The following is an 18,289-nucleotide window of genomic DNA, read 5'->3' on the forward strand; positions in this document are numbered from 1 at the left end:
TTTATCTTGTATCTACGAAGAAAGTTAGAATGAATTATGCGCTAATAAAGCAGTTACTTGTTAAAAATCCTGTGACATCACGACGTCGTTTGTCTTTCTACGTTCTATACTCGAGTAAAATATTATTTATGTTAAAAGCCCATTAGTGCGTGTTCAATCTTGCTTTTAAAACCGTCGGAATTGAATCGATTCTTCGGGATGCAACGAAAAGAATCCGAGCTAGACAGCATCAAGGAGGAAGAAGACCATCCAAGAGAAGTTCCATCGGCCGAGCGAAAGTCAAGCCCCAGGCCCACGGATTCCCCTCCCTTCCTACAACCCTGCAACATTAATATCCGAGAAACTCGGATGCAGTACATGGCAAGACGTGACTCGAGGGTCCGCGAATATTACCAGTCATCGGGATCGACGAGCCCGAATGAATCGCGTTTGCGATCAAGGAAATAAGAACACCTTCTCCAGCAACAAATCGGACCACGTTAATTTCGAATTAATCTATAGACTGTACTTAAGACGATACTGTACAGCACAGGGAATTGCATAGTTGGGAGGGAAAAACTTCGAAAGAAATAATTAAAATATTCATATACCTCCCAATCCGCTCGACTGCTGTGCGCAGACTGACTCGCGTCACCCTTCGAGAAGCAATATAAACCCCCGTGATCGCGGCCACGAAGTTTTCCGAATTCACCCGAACCCTCTCGGCGACGTCGGCGCGCGATTCGAAACATTTTAATTAACGTTCGGCGACTTTTAAACTTCGAGAAAACTCTTTGAACGAACAAACTCTAATACTTAAAAACTTCTAATTAACCTTATTGTCATTAGAAATGTAAACACGGAAAACAAGCGTGGTAGTTAACGCGTTAATACATTAATTTCTTCATTGGGACTCGAGAATAGCATCGATTGTTTTGAGAGTCGACGTACGAAAGACGAATGTTGATTCGCAGAGAAATGTAATTCTATAGTCGAGAATGTAGTTTCTAGGAATTTCTGGTTGCTGCAAGTATTTGTGGTTTGTTAGGCACGGTTCGAAATCGTTACAAAACTCGAATAATGGGGTTTGCGGGTACCACGTACGCGTTCTGATCGTACCACAACGTAAATCGTAATTTCATATCGAAGAGCAAGGTGTTCCGTTTAGTCAACCTCCGTAGCTTTTTACTTTCTCCGTGTTCGATACGCTGGAAATTATTTATTACGACGGGGATAAATTGTTACGCGACAAACGGTGGCGACGGGGACCGTACGTTATTATTACGGGGGTCTCGGCGACTTCTGTAATTTAACGCCCACCGTGCGATCGTAAATCGTTCGTTTCGTTCGATATTCGAGCGAGCATAGAAGAATATTTCCGTTATTTTACCAAAATGTGTCTTGATTACTCGCGACCGACTGAAAAAATTACTTTCACTCGACGAATAAATGTTAAGCGACGTCGACGCGGGGATAAATTCTAGACAAAAATAGCCAGGCGGTCGTGGCTATCTTCGCGACTGAATTATAGCTTTCGATTTTCTCGGAAGAAACGACGACGCGATGGCTGCGAGCGCGTCTTTCGTAAGATCGACATTTTTACGCGATTGTAGATACGTGTAATCGAAAAAAGAATTACTGTGATGTCGATACTGCGCTCCAAACACAAAATCGCGCATCGTTTCCTGCTTTCTTCGACGAGTCAAATTATCTACGACCAACATCCTCCGACCGTTACTTTCCACTTTTTTTTTAACAACGTACCGACGATGAGAGAAATTGAGCCGAGCCATAAAACGGCGCTGTTCTATTTTTTTTTTTTTCTTTAATAAACACGTAACATACATTTCCATATCCTTTGTGTTACTTTCGTATCGTGGTTATACTTTTTATAAACTCGAGCGAGTGTAAACGCAGTCGAATTAAACACTTGGGGTGCACTATCGTGTAAACGCAGTTCGTAAGACCGTACAACGTCTTTGAGCCTCACACGATGTGACTTTTTATAAACTGTATACGCTTGGTGCAAACGTTACTGTCGTTGGTTGAAAACGCAGTCGAATGAAATGCTCGGTTGCGCACTGTTTCGACGAGAACGGTGTAAACGGAGTAATGAAACTGAAAAATTGGTGGCGACTGTAACGTAAGAACGAGCTCCGCAACGAGGACTGGTCAGGCGCGTGATCGGGGAACGCGCGAATCTGCCCGGAAATGGGGCGAACACGGCGATGAGAAGAAAGGAAAGAGGCGATAGATGACAGAAAACATCGTATCCGAGTGTGTCGAGAAGTGGGTCGAGAGTTCACGAGCCGGATAATTAAATTCCACATCGAAGAAAGCGTTTTCCCTCTCGTTTCGTGGTACCATCACCGCGCGGACCAGAGCTGGACAGCGTCCGGTTAGGTATCGTCCGATATCTCCCCCAGGTGCATTTCTCTGTGTGTTGTGTGAGTGCACATGATTGCAGAGACCGCCTGCGTGCAGCCAGAACGAACACGGCGCCGCAGACGACGTTGATTACGCTCGAAACGCGAGGAAGTTCTCCCGCGAGGATGATACAACTACGTTCGACCGCGTACTTTTCTTCCTGATACTCTCCCTCTGGAGAGCAAGGATCAACGATCTACCGGGTGACTTTAAGATACGCTTCGTGATTGCTTTTCTGCGGCCTGTTTTTTTTTTACTCGACACTGTTAACGCAACCGAATGTTACGTAAAACGGTTACAAAGAATCGCGTATAATCATCGACGTGATCTGGGTTAACGAACTTGAATTCGGAATTATTCGGATATCACTATCGAAATACGATTATTTAAATATTACTATTCGAACGTCATAATTCCCTGATGGCCAACTGAAACGGTTAAGTGTTCCACGCATTGTAAAATGGTTACTAATTTATTGTGACGCAAATTATGGTAGCCGAGTGTATATAAATTATTAATTGAGACATAATTGATAAATTGATAAATGCCTACCTCAGAGATCTACGTTAAACACATTACTCACAAATTGCATATTTTTCGAACGCATTTGCATATCTTTCAAGGATATTTGCATACGCTACCGAAACGGGCAAGGTATGTCTAAAAAAAATTTCCGATTATAGGTCAGCGAGGAAAATTTTGTTAATTAGAAATGTATAAAACAACTCATCGTTGACGCGGTGTGTTAACAATTGAAGGACGAATAGTACTACGTAATTACACAGTTGGCAAGAAAAAACGTGGATCTACGTGACTGGTCGCTTAATTAAGTGCTGATAGCCCAAGCTGTGCGTTATGAAATAATTAAACGACACGATGAATAATTTAAATATAGAGGAATTAATCATCATTTTTTGGAAACTTGTGTCCCAGTTAGTAGGAACATTCCTTTTTACGCGTGGAACGTGACCCACACGATGAACCGGAAATGAAAACGTCTATTTTAAGACTTTCAGCAGGAAATTAATGTTTGTCAACACTAGCAGTATTTTAATACTGCACGGTACAAATATTAACGGGTCGATTGTCATGTCTGTTTTTCGTGTCTATTTTTCAACACCGACAGAAACATCTTAGCGTGTTTCGATATACAAAATAAATTACAGAAAAGTAGGTTAAACGTTCGCAAATAGCTTAAAAAACTGACTGTCAACCGTGGTCTACTTGCAATGTTAGATGGATGGTTCTACGTGCTTCTCCCAGGCGCACAGACGGAATTTTAATGATAGAAATTTTAACAAGATTTGGAATTGTGCTTCAACAGCACCGGGCACACGATTCGATTGATATCGCATCTAATGATCGAGTGAACATGTGAAAACATGGAGAAATACAAAATCATCCTAGTCTTTGCGTCGATTCCTCAAGACCCCGTTGCGCCATGTAATTGCACGAAAGCCTGGGCCAAGATCGAGTACGAGCAGCGATCGCTGCGGGTCAAAGTCGATTGACGAAATCGGGGGGACGATTTCAACGACGCGCAGCCTGCCATTTTAAGAATCTTTGCTTCGTTCCAAGACAAAAACTTGTAAAATTACAATTTTCGTTCCTATAATAAATAAACGTTTCGATGTACATTTTTAACCAATCTTTTTTAACTGAAATAAAACAGCGTACCAAAGACTTTCTCAATATATTTTCTTACATAAAAAACTAATCTTTGTTCCTTGTTACTATCTTTATATTTGAATTTTCAACGAAACTATCTAAAAACTTATGGATCGCCCTGATATGACGCATAAAAAGTTTGGTTCTGACAAAATTATAGGGTGCTTGATGTATCGAAGCTAGTAATTTCTGAAATAACAGACCGTGCGGCGCAGCACGTAAAGGAGTCTGGGTCTAGGACGCGAATCGGGGCCCCGTTGGCCGAGTATCGAGAGAAGAACGTTTCACAACCGCTCGCCAGCCAAATTCGGGTATTCGCAGGGCAGAGGGTCGCGGACCGTCGAAGAAGAGGACGCGTCGGCGCGACGCGCGGCAGATGAACGAAGAAGCGAACACAATCGAAAGGACAGAGCACCGTCGTGGAGGAGGAGGGTCGGCGGGGAGAGGAGGAGGAGAGAATCGTCTCACAGCTGAATTACTCTCACTCGAGAGGCCCCCGTCTCTTCTTTGTGGGGGCCCCAAGTATCCCCCTGCTTCCCGTGGGGGTATAAAGGACCCCGGTCTACCTTCCACGGAGTCACAGAACCGAGCGGCATCGCAGAAGCCGACATGAATCCTCTGATCGCGGTAAGCACGCTGAATTCTCCTAATCATTACCCTAACCGAAACAGATAGAGAGAGAAAGAGAGAGCGTGAGTGAGTGTGGGAAAAGGAGAGCGACTCGGTGAACAAGTGTAGAAAATTTCCAAAGTGAGATTAGCGCGGGACGTTTCAGTGGCCGGTGTCCTCGATAAGTTCGACCAAGCACCATATCAGTGTATTCAAATTTTCCGAAAAAATCTTTGTTTCGTATCGTACAATCTACTATTCAACTAATAATAATAGTAATATCGTTAAGCAAGTGCCTACGAACGGATCTTTCTAACCGGAAATTAACTCGGCGCCTTTGTTTTTCGGTTCGTTATTCGAGTTTCCCGTTAACGAGAAACCCGAACCGCCACTTTCCCTTTCGACGGTGGCGTCTCTTTAGCTTAAACTACGCTTTCGACGGTCTTAGCGGATTTGGTTCTTTTTCGTTTTCTCACGGGTACGCCGAACCCACGGATCCCCGTACCCGAATCGCTCCCTTTAGCTGAGACTTTCTATCGACAGCCTTTCGCTTTCCACCGAATGGTATACACCGCTATAGTCGTTATCAATTATTTTGGCTGATCAAAAGTACCCTTGAATTACCCTCACTGTGCCTCCGTGGTCGGTCTCTTGATTCTCTGGTCGAAACGCAACCTAGCCAAGCTGTCCGCCTTTCAAGGGATGAGAACCGTCGCTGGTAGTGAGAAGACCTGAAAAAAGTAGACTATGTTAGCTGGACTAAACGCATTAGTTCTTGTCATGGAAGAACTATGTATATAATAAAAAACTTAACCGTCAGGAAAACTTTCTATAGTCCCTCCTCTAAGCAGGGTAATTAATAAAGTGTAAAATTTGAAAATTGCAGTGCATGATAGTCGGCCTGGCAGGGTTCGCCCTGGCGGAGCCGCCAGTCTCGTCTGGCTACAGCTATAACAGGCCATCCGGAGGAGGCGGCGGAGGTGGTGGCTATTCTTTCGGCGGTGGCGGTGGCGGCGGCGGCGGGGGTGGCTATTCTCTTGGAGGCGGCGGTGGATACACCCAAGTGTCCACCGGCTACCAGACCAGCGAAGGCGCCTCCGTCGACGGAGCCCTGCTCGAGCAGATACGTCAGATACTGCTGAAGGAGGAGCTGAGTTCGCAGCAATCTGGCGGATTCGGGGGCGGTGGATACGCACCTAGTTCTAGCTACGGTGCCCCGTCCAGTCAGTACGGTGTGCCCAGCTCGTCCTACGGTGTACCCAGTTACCAAACCCGCGTGGTAGGCATCGATCTCGAGGGAATCAGGCAAGCGATCCAGGTGGCGCAGTTCAACCAGGTCAGCCAAGGACCTGGCGGCTACCCAAGCGGACCGAGCGGATCCTACGGAGCTCCGAGCAGACCCAGCGGTAGCTACGGTGCCCCGTACTAAAGCGGACACTCGAAGAAGATAGGATGATGGGAGAGCGTGAGACGGGAGAGAAAGAGTGAGAGCGTGTGGAGGACACCAGCCGACCATAGCGACGATCTTTCGAGCCGACATCAAGGAACGATAACAGAGGCAGTCGGTTAAGGTCGAGGCAGCCAGGACCAATCAGTACAAACCGGAGGATCCAAGATTTCATTTCTTTTTTTCAACTTGCCGAGGGAAGTTCTCCCGAGTGTTTCGTCTCCCCGGGCAATTCGCTCGAAAGGTCGTCGTACGAAGGACGAATCGTTGAGCGTCCAACCGCGAGGCTCGAGTCGAACAAGGTCGAATTTTCTTTAAGATTAAACGGACGATTCTCGAAGGCTGAGGTCTTCTTCTTCGATCGAAGGTCGTCGTTTCGACGGGTCAAGGTCCACGGACGAAGAGGAATGCAATGAAATCTGGGTGCGCGCACGAGGATAACAACCGGCGAGGATTCCCCAGGATCCTGTCTCGTTGAAATCAAGTCGTCGTCGCTTCAACGGGCCACGATCCTCCGCGGGATCGCGGATTGTGCGCGCTGAGGTAATCACGGGACTCCCGTAGCCGCCGTCTCCGTCGGGGAATCAAAAGGTCGTCGCTCCGACGGTACGGGGCACGGGAGCGAACTTGAACGTCCGTTTAGACCGGAGCCGCCTCAATGATTCGGGCGTCGAGCATGGTGTCGCGTTCTGTCGTACCAAAATCATTCGTCGTCGCGGTCGTATTCGCGAGGAATCGAACCAGTGATAAACAAAGCCTCGATGCTTAACGGGATCTCGACGGAGATTCGTAGCAAATATTCATAAGACTCAAAGATGAAAACGATACAAGGCCGTTGAGCCCGAGCCGATAGTCGTAGTCGAAGCCGTGATCGGTGCGAGAAATCGCGCCCTGTAAATACAACCACACACGTAAATACACACGTACACGCTTTTTCGTGGCGTCCGCTGCCGCGATGAGAGGAAATCGACGCGCACGTTGCGCAGAATTCAGCGATCCGGAAGTAAGGTCGAACCGAAAACGAGGAGGACAAATCGAATCAGAGATAGCATCTCTCGGTACAACGAAAGCGGGCGCTGACGCGGACGAATATACACACGAAACAGATACATTCTATTTTTTTATATGTTTCAAACGCTACTCCTTAACTACGCATTTTTGTACTTGTATAAAGGCTTTTTTGTAGAAAAAAATAAAAAAAAAAAACGTCGCCACCGTTGAACCAACAGACTCGTTCAATTTCGCGTCTCGCCGAGCCTACGCCTCCCTCCTTCCCCCCCCCCCTCCGCCCTTGTCCTTAATTTCTCTTTTCCACGACGATCTTCCTTGATCGTCAGCGTCGCGATCTCTCCCGCGTGACCCCTCGTCCTCTCGCTGATCTTTCTTCTTCTTTTTTTATTTAGTTCGCTTCCTCCTTCGGAAGACACCGAATTTTTTTTTTCCACTGCGTTTCGAAGCCCCACGGGCGCCTTTCTCCTTTCACTGCACCGATCTTCTCCGCTGGACATGACGCAAAAGTCTCGCGGACGCTTCGCAAAAGGAGACCGGAGGAGAAGCCCGGTCAGAGATTCGAAAGTCGTTTCAGTCGCGGAATTCTTCCATCGACTGACGCGCGCTGCGTTTCCCACGAACCGCAGTGGGCAAAAAGCCGATCCCGCCTGGAAAAAATCTTCTCCCTCGAAAGCACACATTATTTAAATTAACGGCGATATATAGCGTGCTTCGTACATTTACTTTTCAGTGGTTCATGGGATCTCTGTCAATATTTTTGGCATTAATTCAACACACTTTTCAATATAATTCATATCTATAGAAATTCTAACTTTAATTAAGTTTTCAATGTTTTCGTATTTATGGCTAGATCCGATAGAGTTCATAATAACATTTGTGGTTGCTATATGCACGTTCGAATTTTCCACGAAGTAAACGAGACACTAATAGGCCATCCTAGTATATGTCCATTGAGAAAGTTTTTAACAAGTAAAACTGTGCTACGCGGACAGAAGTTGACCTGAATATCTATTTATTTTTTTATTCGAGTATACATGCATAAACTTGTGGCAAACATTTTTTTATCGTGTAATTCCTCTTTAAATCTTATCAAATCTATGTGGAATTACTGGGATCGTAACGTTGTAAGCTCGCAATAAAATGCTCGAAGCGACCAACAAGATCTTTCCTACCAGAAGCATTAACCAATATCAGCATACTAATTCCGTGGCAAGAAGAGGCATCGACGGTTGAGCAAGAATATACATCGGATTAATAGCTTCCTGGATTATCGCGCAGGAAACCGTCGAAAGCGGGTCGATTTAATGTATCCCACTATTTAATGGAAACGTTTAGCCGGCGGAAAATGAGTTATGATACGGGGCATTAAATCGCTTACGTGTATTTAGATTTCATTCCTTACGAAATCGCGCGCATAACCGATTTATCAAAGATGATCGCCGCGACCATGGGAACTTCCTTTAACGCGTCGACTACCACGGTGGCCACTGGTGACCGGCGCTTCCGCCCTACAGCGTATAAGTGTAGCTTGTCCCCTATAAAATTTAAATAGAAAATAAATTCGTTAGTATTAAAATCATTAATATAGAAAATTTAAAAAATATTATTTGTGTACATAAAGTATCTTCTTATATTGCAATGCAGGCCTTATACATATACACTAAAGATACGTGTCTATTATGGACATCTTTTGTTCGAAAAGAGTGTTTTTTCCACTAAAATATAAATTCTCAAAGGTGGGACATTTATGAAACTCATCAAGATGATCCCTTAAATGAAATTTCGATCGAGGACAGTTGCCGTTTCGAGAAATAATTAGGAATTGAGCAACCAGTTCCAGAATTAAGCAATCGGGAAACACAATGCAAAGTTGCGTAATTAACGCGCAGCTACGCTGGAGACGTAAATTGAATCATTATGGCAGGTGTTTCCCCGGGTTCCGTAATTTCATAGTGTTTCATCGAGTCTCCAACGTGCAACAAATTAAGAGAAACAATGCGAAAATTCGGTATTCAACAATGATAAAAGAGTGGATCGAGGTTGTTTGGATCGTTGTTTATCAATTTAAAAGAAGTTTCGATGTCTAAGAATTACTTGCACCAAGGAATAAAAGGGATCAGAAGCTTATGAGCTTTTTCGTAACGTTTTTCTTGGTGTTATTGTGAGTAAAATAGCTGAAAATCGGTTTGTTACGCACCATTGATTTACCATCTTCTAGGATTATTGCTTGGTTTAGCCCAACTCGTGAAAAAAGGGTCTGTACAAAAGTAAAACCGATAAAAAAGACGCGTTTATATTCATTTTATACACCATAGTCGAGGCAATAAAAGATCATATAACTCCACGATGCACATCTTATATAGGTAATCTATGCAACAATCTAAATGCAAAGAACGTATTTCATTCAATACACGTTATGCGTGCACGGGCTTTGCGACTGACTGCAAACGAAGCATAAAACGAGCAATTAAAGCGCCACTTTCAATAATTACTGCTCGAGAAATAGTATACAGCGTGTTACGGTAAAAACGTTAAGAATGAACATTAAAAGGCGTACTATAAAAAATATTTATTACTGGAAGTGATACAAAATAGAGTTCTACTTATTTCAACCGTAGCACAGATCGTTTAAATCAAAATCGTTTAAACTAAAACTGTTTTCCTGACAGTCAATCGATTTACCGAGCAAGAACCATATTCCAACCGTTGAAAAATGAACTCTGTCAGAGGTGAAACCGATTTCCAGCATTTGTTAGCCGAGTCAGCGAACGCTAAGTACTCTCCGAGTCTTGCATCCTTTTTTTAACGCCTACATAATGGGATATTCATAAGCCGCTCATGACTCGGTGAACATTTTCGAACGCCAATAATTTACGGTTCTCTCGTTTGCCAATTGAATAATTGAAATCGGGAAAGTGTTATTTCTCCGAAGACCGAGGAAATCGGGCTATCAACGATTCGGCCATTCTAAAAGACTTACGTATGTACGACGTCCAGCAGGGAAAGTGCAGCGTCTCCTCGTCAGCGGGTACGGCGAGGCCGTGAAAGGGGAAAGGAGAGAAGAGGAACTGTGAGACTCTCTGTGGAATTTTGTAAGAGCCGTGCATAATCCATAAACGTGCCTACAAGGCAGGAGAGGAGAAAAACGAGCGCACGCAACGAGATCCGTGCTCCAGTTAAACCAGAAGAAAACTTACTGGAGCAGAAACTCGTCAATTTAGGGGTAAATAATTTATTATGCGACGGACAATATTATGGAATTTGGGGAGCTGCTAATCCTCGCTCGATAATCAAGCTACTACCCATAAAAAATTAATGTGTGGTGTGGTCTCTTGACTGAAGTCATTGTTCCTTATTTTATTTACCTTTGGATGATTTCATCGTTTTATTAGAAATGTGCCAAGATATCGCGACGCCATTAAACTTTTCCTTGAGGGACCATGTTAAGTCTCTTGTTTATTCCAACGAACCACGAACCGTTGACGATCTGAAAACAAACATCATTCGCGTTAGTAGTGAACTACAGCTTAATTTACGCTATACAAGTTAACGCTTCGATGTAAATTCAGTTTATAATATAGGTAAATTATAAAAGAATAAATGTTTAATTACCATGCAAGGATTTCGCGAATCCAGTAGTATAGCGATACGATATGTGAGAGATACAAAGACAAGAAAAAAGAAACTACAGAGTATGGTTTTAATGCGGTGTTGTGCTGGTTTTGGAATTGAAAGCAAAAAATCCAAATAATAAATAAGAAGAAAAGGAAGAAATATAATGTAAATTATTGCGTATCCTGCAACTCGCCGAAAAAAAAAACTTATAACCGACATTTTACGCGAGTTGCACGCAATCGAATGAACCATCAGCGGAGGCGTAAGTCGCGGCGTGTGAAAGGAGAGAAAAACGCGGGCACGGTGACGACGCACAATGCGATTCGCTCGGCCAATTATGGGAAGAGGATTTGTCGAGCGAGCAACAGGCTCGTAAAACGCGCTCGTTCACAATGGTACCCGGCTCTACGTCGTCGTTTGTACTTTCGCTAATCCCGTTTCCGCGGCCGCGAGCTTTTGACCGGGGTGACGGAACGTTGCTTAACATTACGCGAGAGACGCTTCGTTAACGTGGACGGATGTATTTTTCAACGAGGCTGCTCAGCCCGCGCGCGCCACCATTCCATAATTACGGGACCAGCCGACAATTACGCGCCACCAATTAGATCGACGTCTTCCGCGAGCTGCAACCATGGGATAGCAAACGCGACCACGTGGCTGAGCGTCATCCGCGTATTTAAAAAAAAAAGAAAACAATTCCACTGGTCAGTCTGTGAATTTGTTTGCATTTTTTGCTTCTTCGATATTCCTTTTATTTTCTAAGTCATTTAAGGGGTAACACCACTGTAAAAACCTGAAATAAAGCGTTTTCTTGCGTTTTTTTTTTTTTTTGGCTGAATGAAAAAGTAAGAATGTTCGAGAATGTTATTAACCATGTCGTTAAGTGTTAAAACAAAAAAAATGTTTGATCAAAAATAGTGCAAAATGACGACGCTGGAGCCATTCTCACGAAGCGTGTTGAATTTGGAGCGCTTTGCGGCACGCAGTGCAACTGACGCAAAAGAAACAAAAAATTTTCTTTTAATCTACTAATATACTCTACATGAATATAGCTAGAAAAATACATAGGGGATCTTCGATAAGTTAATTTTAACATTATTTATTGACAAATGATTGCCCCATTTTTTGTACAAAATTGAACTTTCTACTTCAAATGCTCGCCAATCACACAAAAATTAATGTTTCAAAAATCCCCTACTATTTCTCTAGCTATACTCGTGTAGATTAAGAGGAAATTTTTTGTTTTTTTCCAGATACAAATTTGCGTCAGTTATACTGCGTGCCACAGAGCGTCTCAAACACGTCTCGCAAGAATGGCTCCAGTGTCGTCATTTTGCACTACTTTTTAATAATTTTTTTTTTAACACTTAACGACATCGTTAATAACATTCTTGAATATTATTATCCTCTTACTTTTCCATTCATCCAAGAAAAAAAAACGCTTTATTTCAGGTGTTTAGTGGTCTTACACCTTAAGTGAACCTGAAAGTACAGAAAATCAACCTTCAAAAAGCTTTTATACAGTAACATTCATCAGAAGAATAAAGATTAAAAACAAAGATTAAGAATAAAGAATAAAGATTCGTTAGATCTATCACCAAACATTTGAAGCACCGTGTAGCCGTCGCGACGCAGTGGTTAAAAATCACTGCTTTAATGACTCCTAGTAGGATGTAGATAGACTCCGCGTCTCGAGTTATTTAACAAATATACTCGAGATTTTATATAACACACTTGTACTTGACAAAAAATCGTCGTGTTATTCCCTGGATCCGCGTTAAAGTAAAAGCATCAGCAATGCACATTTCTAAGACATTTTCCACGGAGAAGTGCTACCTTTCTTTTATTTCTTAATTGATTGCTGTACTAAATCACTGGACAAGACAGCAACCTATCCTTTTTCTTTCTAAAATCACATAAAATTACGATAGAAAATATCGCCTTGTTTTTTCCTGAACCTAGATATGAAAAAAACAAAAGTTACAGTAATTGACTCTTTATATTTCAGTAGTGGACGCTTAGGGAAAGCGTCAAGAAAGTAGGCGGCATTAAATGTTTCATAGAACGAACTCTTAATGATAACAGAAGCAGCTGGATATTTTAATTCGAAACATTATCGTATAAATACTTTAGAAATATAATATGATCTCTGAGCAATTTTTACTTTTTCCCGAATATACATTGTGCGGCTACCGGTGCAATTACTTTAATTACAACGAATCAAATCGCGGGGCTGGATCGCAAGAAAAACGAGAATGAAGGGAAGACTCGGCGAACGAGGATTCGGTTATGTAACTCGATAAGCGTTGTGCGAAAGAGTGCGGAGAATGCAGGTCGCCGTTGCAATCGGAGAAGAGAAAAACAGAAAAAAAAAGAGAAAAACTATGGCAATTTTAAGGGGTCAGTACGTGCCCAGAAATTGTGTACGTCGAACGAACAGGTTGCGTAATTGACGATACGAATTCTACCAGTTTCGAATGATGCGGCAAAAGAGATCGATCAGACCGTTATACAGGCTGCCATAAAAGAAGAGTTCAGTTTTCAAGTGATTTTTAAACGAGTCGATATAAATATACAGGGTATTTGGCTACCCTTGGAAAACATTTTAATGAGAGATTCTAGAAGGCAAAATAAAAAGAAAATCAAGAATACCAATTTGTTGATCGAGGCTTCGTTAAAAAGTTATTAACGTTTAAAGTTCCGCCTGTAGATAGGCAACCTGCATACAGCTGCGTGAGGGCAATAGTGGTTCTCATTCAGCAAGAGAAACTCTACTTAGTGACGTATCGACAACTTTACAGTCTTATGAATGAGAATCACTATCGCGCGCACGCAGCTGTTCTACGGGCAGAACTTTAAACGTAAATAACTTTTTAACGAAGCCTCTATCGACAAATTGGTATTCTTCATTTTCGTCTTATTTTGGGCTCTAGAATCTCCCATTAAAATTTTTCCCAGGAGTCCAACCCCTAATTCCTTTATTTTTCTACTGTTATCCTTGACCTGTCCAATCATGGCTAACTTGTTTGCATAGAGTTCTCTACCATAGACTAAGTATCTACCTATAGAATTGAGAGAATAAGGCAAATTCTGCAATAGCTATAGTATCCTGAACACGTGCCCTACAATAGGCAGATTAAGTACCTGAAAAATCTAGGAATGTGGGAGAGGGAGTTACGGAGAAATCGTTGGTTTTTCGATTCACGATTTAAATTACCCATAGGAGAATATTTGTGGTCTCAAAAAGAGCATTCCTCGATCGAAAATTAGGCAAGGTCTCCCGCGTCTCCACAAGGTGTCTCTATGTTAAAATAGCTCTTAATGTAAAACTGATAAATTGATTGAAAAAAATTTGGGAAGTTTTAAATTCCTAATGGATATAGGAACAAGAAGGTATAGACCAAGGGTGGCAAATTTCTCCCACAATCAGTCTATTAGGTTCTATGTTAGTTAAGTACTCTGTGTTACCCCTTATATGAACCACTATTACTTCTTATCAGGAAGAAAACCAATTTTATAATTGGTTTGTTGATTAAAAGCATAGCAATGTAAGATAATGTTTAACTTAATATGTAATCTTTTATAAAGTTCTTTTTCTGGGGCTGACCGATTAATAGAAAGATTACACAATATGGTTAAAACAAAGGAGATAACAATCGTTAAAAATTTTTTTTTTTATGTTATATTAAATAAAACAATGCTTTCACTGCAAAAATAAAAATAGTGTAACTTAACCATTCTGCTTATGTACAATATCGAATGTTTTGGTTCTTCACAGATCACTGCCCTTTTATTTACACCACAAATCACCCAAGCACCAGTTTCACAATAATTATTAAAATATTCAAGAACATCAGCGGAACTGCAACAAAAAAACAATTGTACATTTGAATATTAAGAAGTATACAAAATGGACATCCGACTGCATTACGAAATACAAAATAGTCACCTCTTGCTACTGTTCTTATAGACCTGATCAAGTTCAACATATGTGACTTCCATGTAAAAGGTTCGCCGAAACCTTGAACATTTTGCCAAGACGCCCAACCGACTGCAACAAATTAAACAACATATGTCAGTATTCGCAACATTGATTAAATCTTTGCGATAGTTAACTATTGTTATATTCCTTTATTCGTAAAATAAAACGTCATATTAATACGATATATTAACAGAACGGTTACAAGATACAACATAACCTATATTTTCGCTTGAAATTGGCACATTCGATTAAAATGGACGAGAAATATTACAAAAACAAAATAGCTACAAAGAAATTCACCTTTGGCAAGAAACCTATCTTCGTTCAAAACGCAAACAGCGTTTAAACACAGCAGAGATGCCTCGAACAATGTCCACAACGTAAACGCCATGTTGTGGAATTGCAACTGTCTACAAATCATCAACTATGGCAGAAACCGGCGCGAACCACAAGTGCAATTTACAGAAAAGAACCGACCCTTTATTTCTAAAATTGTATCGAGTATTTATATCCTTCATTACTCTTTTTATCATAACAAATTGCATAAATATTCTATAATAATACTTTTTAAATACAGATTTGTATGGTGTATCAATAATTTACGCGTTTTCTTTTCTTTTCTTATTACTAACAGTAACTCAAGTCTTTCTTAGACCTATGCGCAAATTTGATTAATCAAAGATATGTGAAAACATATAGTATTGTACATTGTAAATAAATATGTACATTTCAGTCTTGCCTTATAAGCATAGATTAAAATATGATAGAATAGAAACCATATAAGTAGTATCAATCTGAGTATTATACATCACGACAAAGGATTTTTGTCGCGGGTAACACTGAGCTAATGGCTGCGAATTTAAAATAGTTTCTTTAGATAACAAATAAAATTATTAATAATAGCAAGTACACTATATAAGAGAAGAAAGACTTTTCTATGTTTCCTAATTTCATTGATTTCAGTAGTTCAATTGATTATAGTTCCTAAGATCACAGTTCTTTAAACGAAGAGGTCGCTTAAAAATCACTAGTTTTTTATCAGATCGGTATTGCAGTTCATGTGATACCAACTTCCATAAGATGCATAATCTATTCTATACCTCGTTTGTGGTTCTATTCACTGTTCCAGTCGTGACACTATAAAAAATAAATGTCCCTAAAAAGGAACACTATCGTCACTTTACGTATCTACCCTTAGGTATTATCTGAATTTGTGAACCCACCATAAGGTTGTACTCGGCAACGATCCATTGCATTGCAACGCAACTTGTCGTTTGGATCGGAATACTGTAAAAGGATAGAAGTAAATTATTATTCGACAGCATAAGACTGAATAAAACAAGAGTTCAAAAATGATTTCACGACATGTTAGGACTTTCGTAACCAGCGCTGTAAGGAGAAGTAGCCATGGTGATGAAGGTTTTCCTGGCGCTGTAAGTAAAAAAAACTTCAACCCTTTCATTATATAATTGCGTTCTTTTTCATCAAAACGCAAACAACACATTTACGTTCGTTTATTGATATAAAATAATTTAAACCAATGGTTCTTAAGATCGCAATTTAAGGAATGAAATTTATTTCTGTAGAATCTACCCTTCAGCATTAAGAATAAATACATGATCACTGCACTGTTCACTGTATATTTTGGAAGCGGACTTGCACTTCCTTACGTGATCCTCCGTCATCAGTTATTGAAGTAAACAGTGTGAGTTTCTGTGGTTTATTTTTTATCACATTATACAATTGAATCGAATTTGTATTTACTTTAATTCTTGCCTTTCAGATGATATGGTATTAACATTAGTAAATTATTTTACCATCATTGTAAGAAATATAACATGATGTATTTGTAATAAAAGAATATTAAATCACAAATGTTTAATAAAAAGAACTTTTTGTATTAATGATGCAAAGATGCATCTAACCCTGTACTATAAGTTTTTGAAAAATATTTCACAGTTTTAATATGTATGAATATTTAAATTTATAAGCGAGTCCCTCTGTGATAGGCACATTAACTCAAAGGTATCAATATATTAATTACAACATTTAAATGAAGCCTACAGAGAAGGGATAGTATAAGGAGGTTCAATAGTATGGAACATTTGAAATAAGAAAGGTCAGTATCTACAAAGCAATCCTTGAACTAATATACCTACTTCTAATGAATCATTTCTTCTTCATATTCAGAAAAAAGAATTCAAAGATACTTGCTTATGAATTGAAATATTCATGAATATTAAAAGTTAATTTTATATTGAAAAAATTAATTTTCAAACCTATGTTTGTTAGACATTTTTTGCATCAATGAGTACTAAATGTTCCCAAACTTATAAACCCCTTTTTAGAGTAAAATGTAATATAGATTAAGCGTAACAATGTAAATTGTTTGCAAAAAAGATTCAAGTATCTGTACTAATATTCTCCATAAAGAAATATAAAAAGTTCGTATAATTGAAATTATTTTATAAAAAAATTTTTTGTTAAAAATATTTAAAAACCGTAACTTACACGTAGGTATTCGCTTATTTTAAATTACGCATAGTTGTAAAGATATCCACTATTTCTATATTCAATATTCAGAATAACAGTAATAATGTTGCAAATTAATTCGTGCAAACGTTTTTTATAAAGAAACAAGTTTCGATCAAATCCGTAAGTTATAACACATAAGAACAGGAAGTTTTATCAATATTTAAAAAGTTTAGCTACATTTACAAACAAACAATACAAATTTCTTTTAAAACGCATTGTAATTTGAAGTCTGACTGAAAACCTCAAATTTTCATATCATTCGTGCAGCAAATATCGTTATTTTTAATCACTAACTATAAACTATAACAACCGGCATTTACATGACCTTAGTCATTTTAGTCGTTACATAAACACAAATGTAGGAAAAAATAGACGCATATTCATTTATACGTCCATGTAAAGAGGAAAGCAATGTTCTAACATTCGAATATCATTAAAAATATGATTAAATTATTTGTATTCTCAATTAAAGTAGCGTTATTTACAATTTTACAGACATTAGGGTTTTTTCAATTGTAAACAGTATTACATACGATTAAATTTTTGTTATTATTAATTCTATGAAGACTTTTGTGGGCCGGTATTTACACCATATAATAAATATATTTTATTTATATATCGAAAGATTTATTTTTATTTACTGTTATGTGGTTTCGAAGATTAATAATTATACTTTAATTACGTATAATTACATTTTAAAAGAACGTCATATAAATACTAATAAAATTAAGTTGAACCAATTTCGTTTTTGTGCACGAATACTTGTGGGGCCATTGTATTTCAGCCTCACAATCATCGTCGCAAGCTGCTTCAAACTAAATGGAAGTAAAATATTTAAAATGTGCTCAAGTATCTATACTAATAATTTCATGTATAAATTAGATAATTCCAATTCACATTTAATAGGCACTCAAATAAATCTGATCCCTGTCAAAGTCATCTTTTCTTAATTATCTAATGAGATCTTGTTATCTCACGACGGCAAACGTCACCGATCGTCTAATTTAAGAATGATG

At 39.7% G+C, this 18,289-nt stretch overlaps 3 protein-coding genes across 4 annotated transcripts in view; 2 read left to right on the plus strand and 1 right to left on the minus strand.

Annotated features, from left to right (window-relative positions):
• The first annotated feature begins 4,683 nt into the window (after nt 1-4,683).
• Nucleotides 4,684-6,112, plus strand: LOC143343474 (uncharacterized). The gene is made up of 2 exons (XM_076768414.1): nt 4,684-4,701; nt 5,570-6,112. The coding sequence occupies exons 1-2, from the start codon at nt 4,684-4,686 to the stop codon at nt 6,110-6,112; spliced, it is 561 nt and encodes a 186-aa protein (XP_076624529.1).
• A 1,806-nt stretch (nt 6,113-7,918) lies between these two features.
• On the minus strand, nt 7,919-15,354 carry LOC143343475 (immediate early response 3-interacting protein 1). 2 transcript variants are annotated; one of them, XR_013079968.1, is made up of 5 exons: nt 15,039-15,354; nt 14,706-14,807; nt 14,492-14,618; nt 10,507-10,628; nt 7,919-8,676 (listed from the first exon to the last, which is right to left on the minus strand). XR_013079968.1 is itself a non-coding variant. In XM_076768415.1 (3 exons), exons 1-3 carry the CDS (start codon nt 15,157-15,159, stop codon nt 14,563-14,565), a joined length of 279 nt encoding a protein of 92 aa, XP_076624530.1. In that variant the 5' UTR covers nt 15,160-15,350; the 3' UTR covers nt 14,420-14,562. The 2 variants fall into 2 exon arrangements, 1 of the variants encoding a protein (XP_076624530.1); XM_076768415.1 differs by lacking the exons at nt 7,919-8,676; nt 10,507-10,628 and having other exon boundaries at nt 14,420-14,618; nt 15,039-15,350.
• A 606-nt stretch (nt 15,355-15,960) lies between these two features.
• Cox7c (Cytochrome c oxidase subunit 7C) overlaps nt 15,961-18,289 on the plus strand; it is a 149,577-nt gene continuing 147,248 nt past the window's right edge. The window contains exons 1-3 of the mRNA XM_076768416.1: nt 15,961-16,171; nt 16,325-16,443; nt 16,522-16,597. Coding sequence (XP_076624531.1) covers nt 16,091-16,171; nt 16,325-16,438 — 195 coding nt within the window. The 5' untranslated portion in view covers nt 15,961-16,090 and the 3' untranslated portion in view covers nt 16,439-16,443; nt 16,522-16,597. The remainder of the gene's footprint in view (nt 16,172-16,324; nt 16,444-16,521; nt 16,598-18,289) is intronic.

Source organism: Colletes latitarsis, chromosome 7 (genome assembly GCF_051014445.1).
Source record: "Colletes latitarsis isolate SP2378_abdomen chromosome 7, iyColLati1, whole genome shotgun sequence".
Lineage (NCBI taxonomy): Eukaryota > Metazoa > Arthropoda > Insecta > Hymenoptera > Colletidae > Colletes > Colletes latitarsis.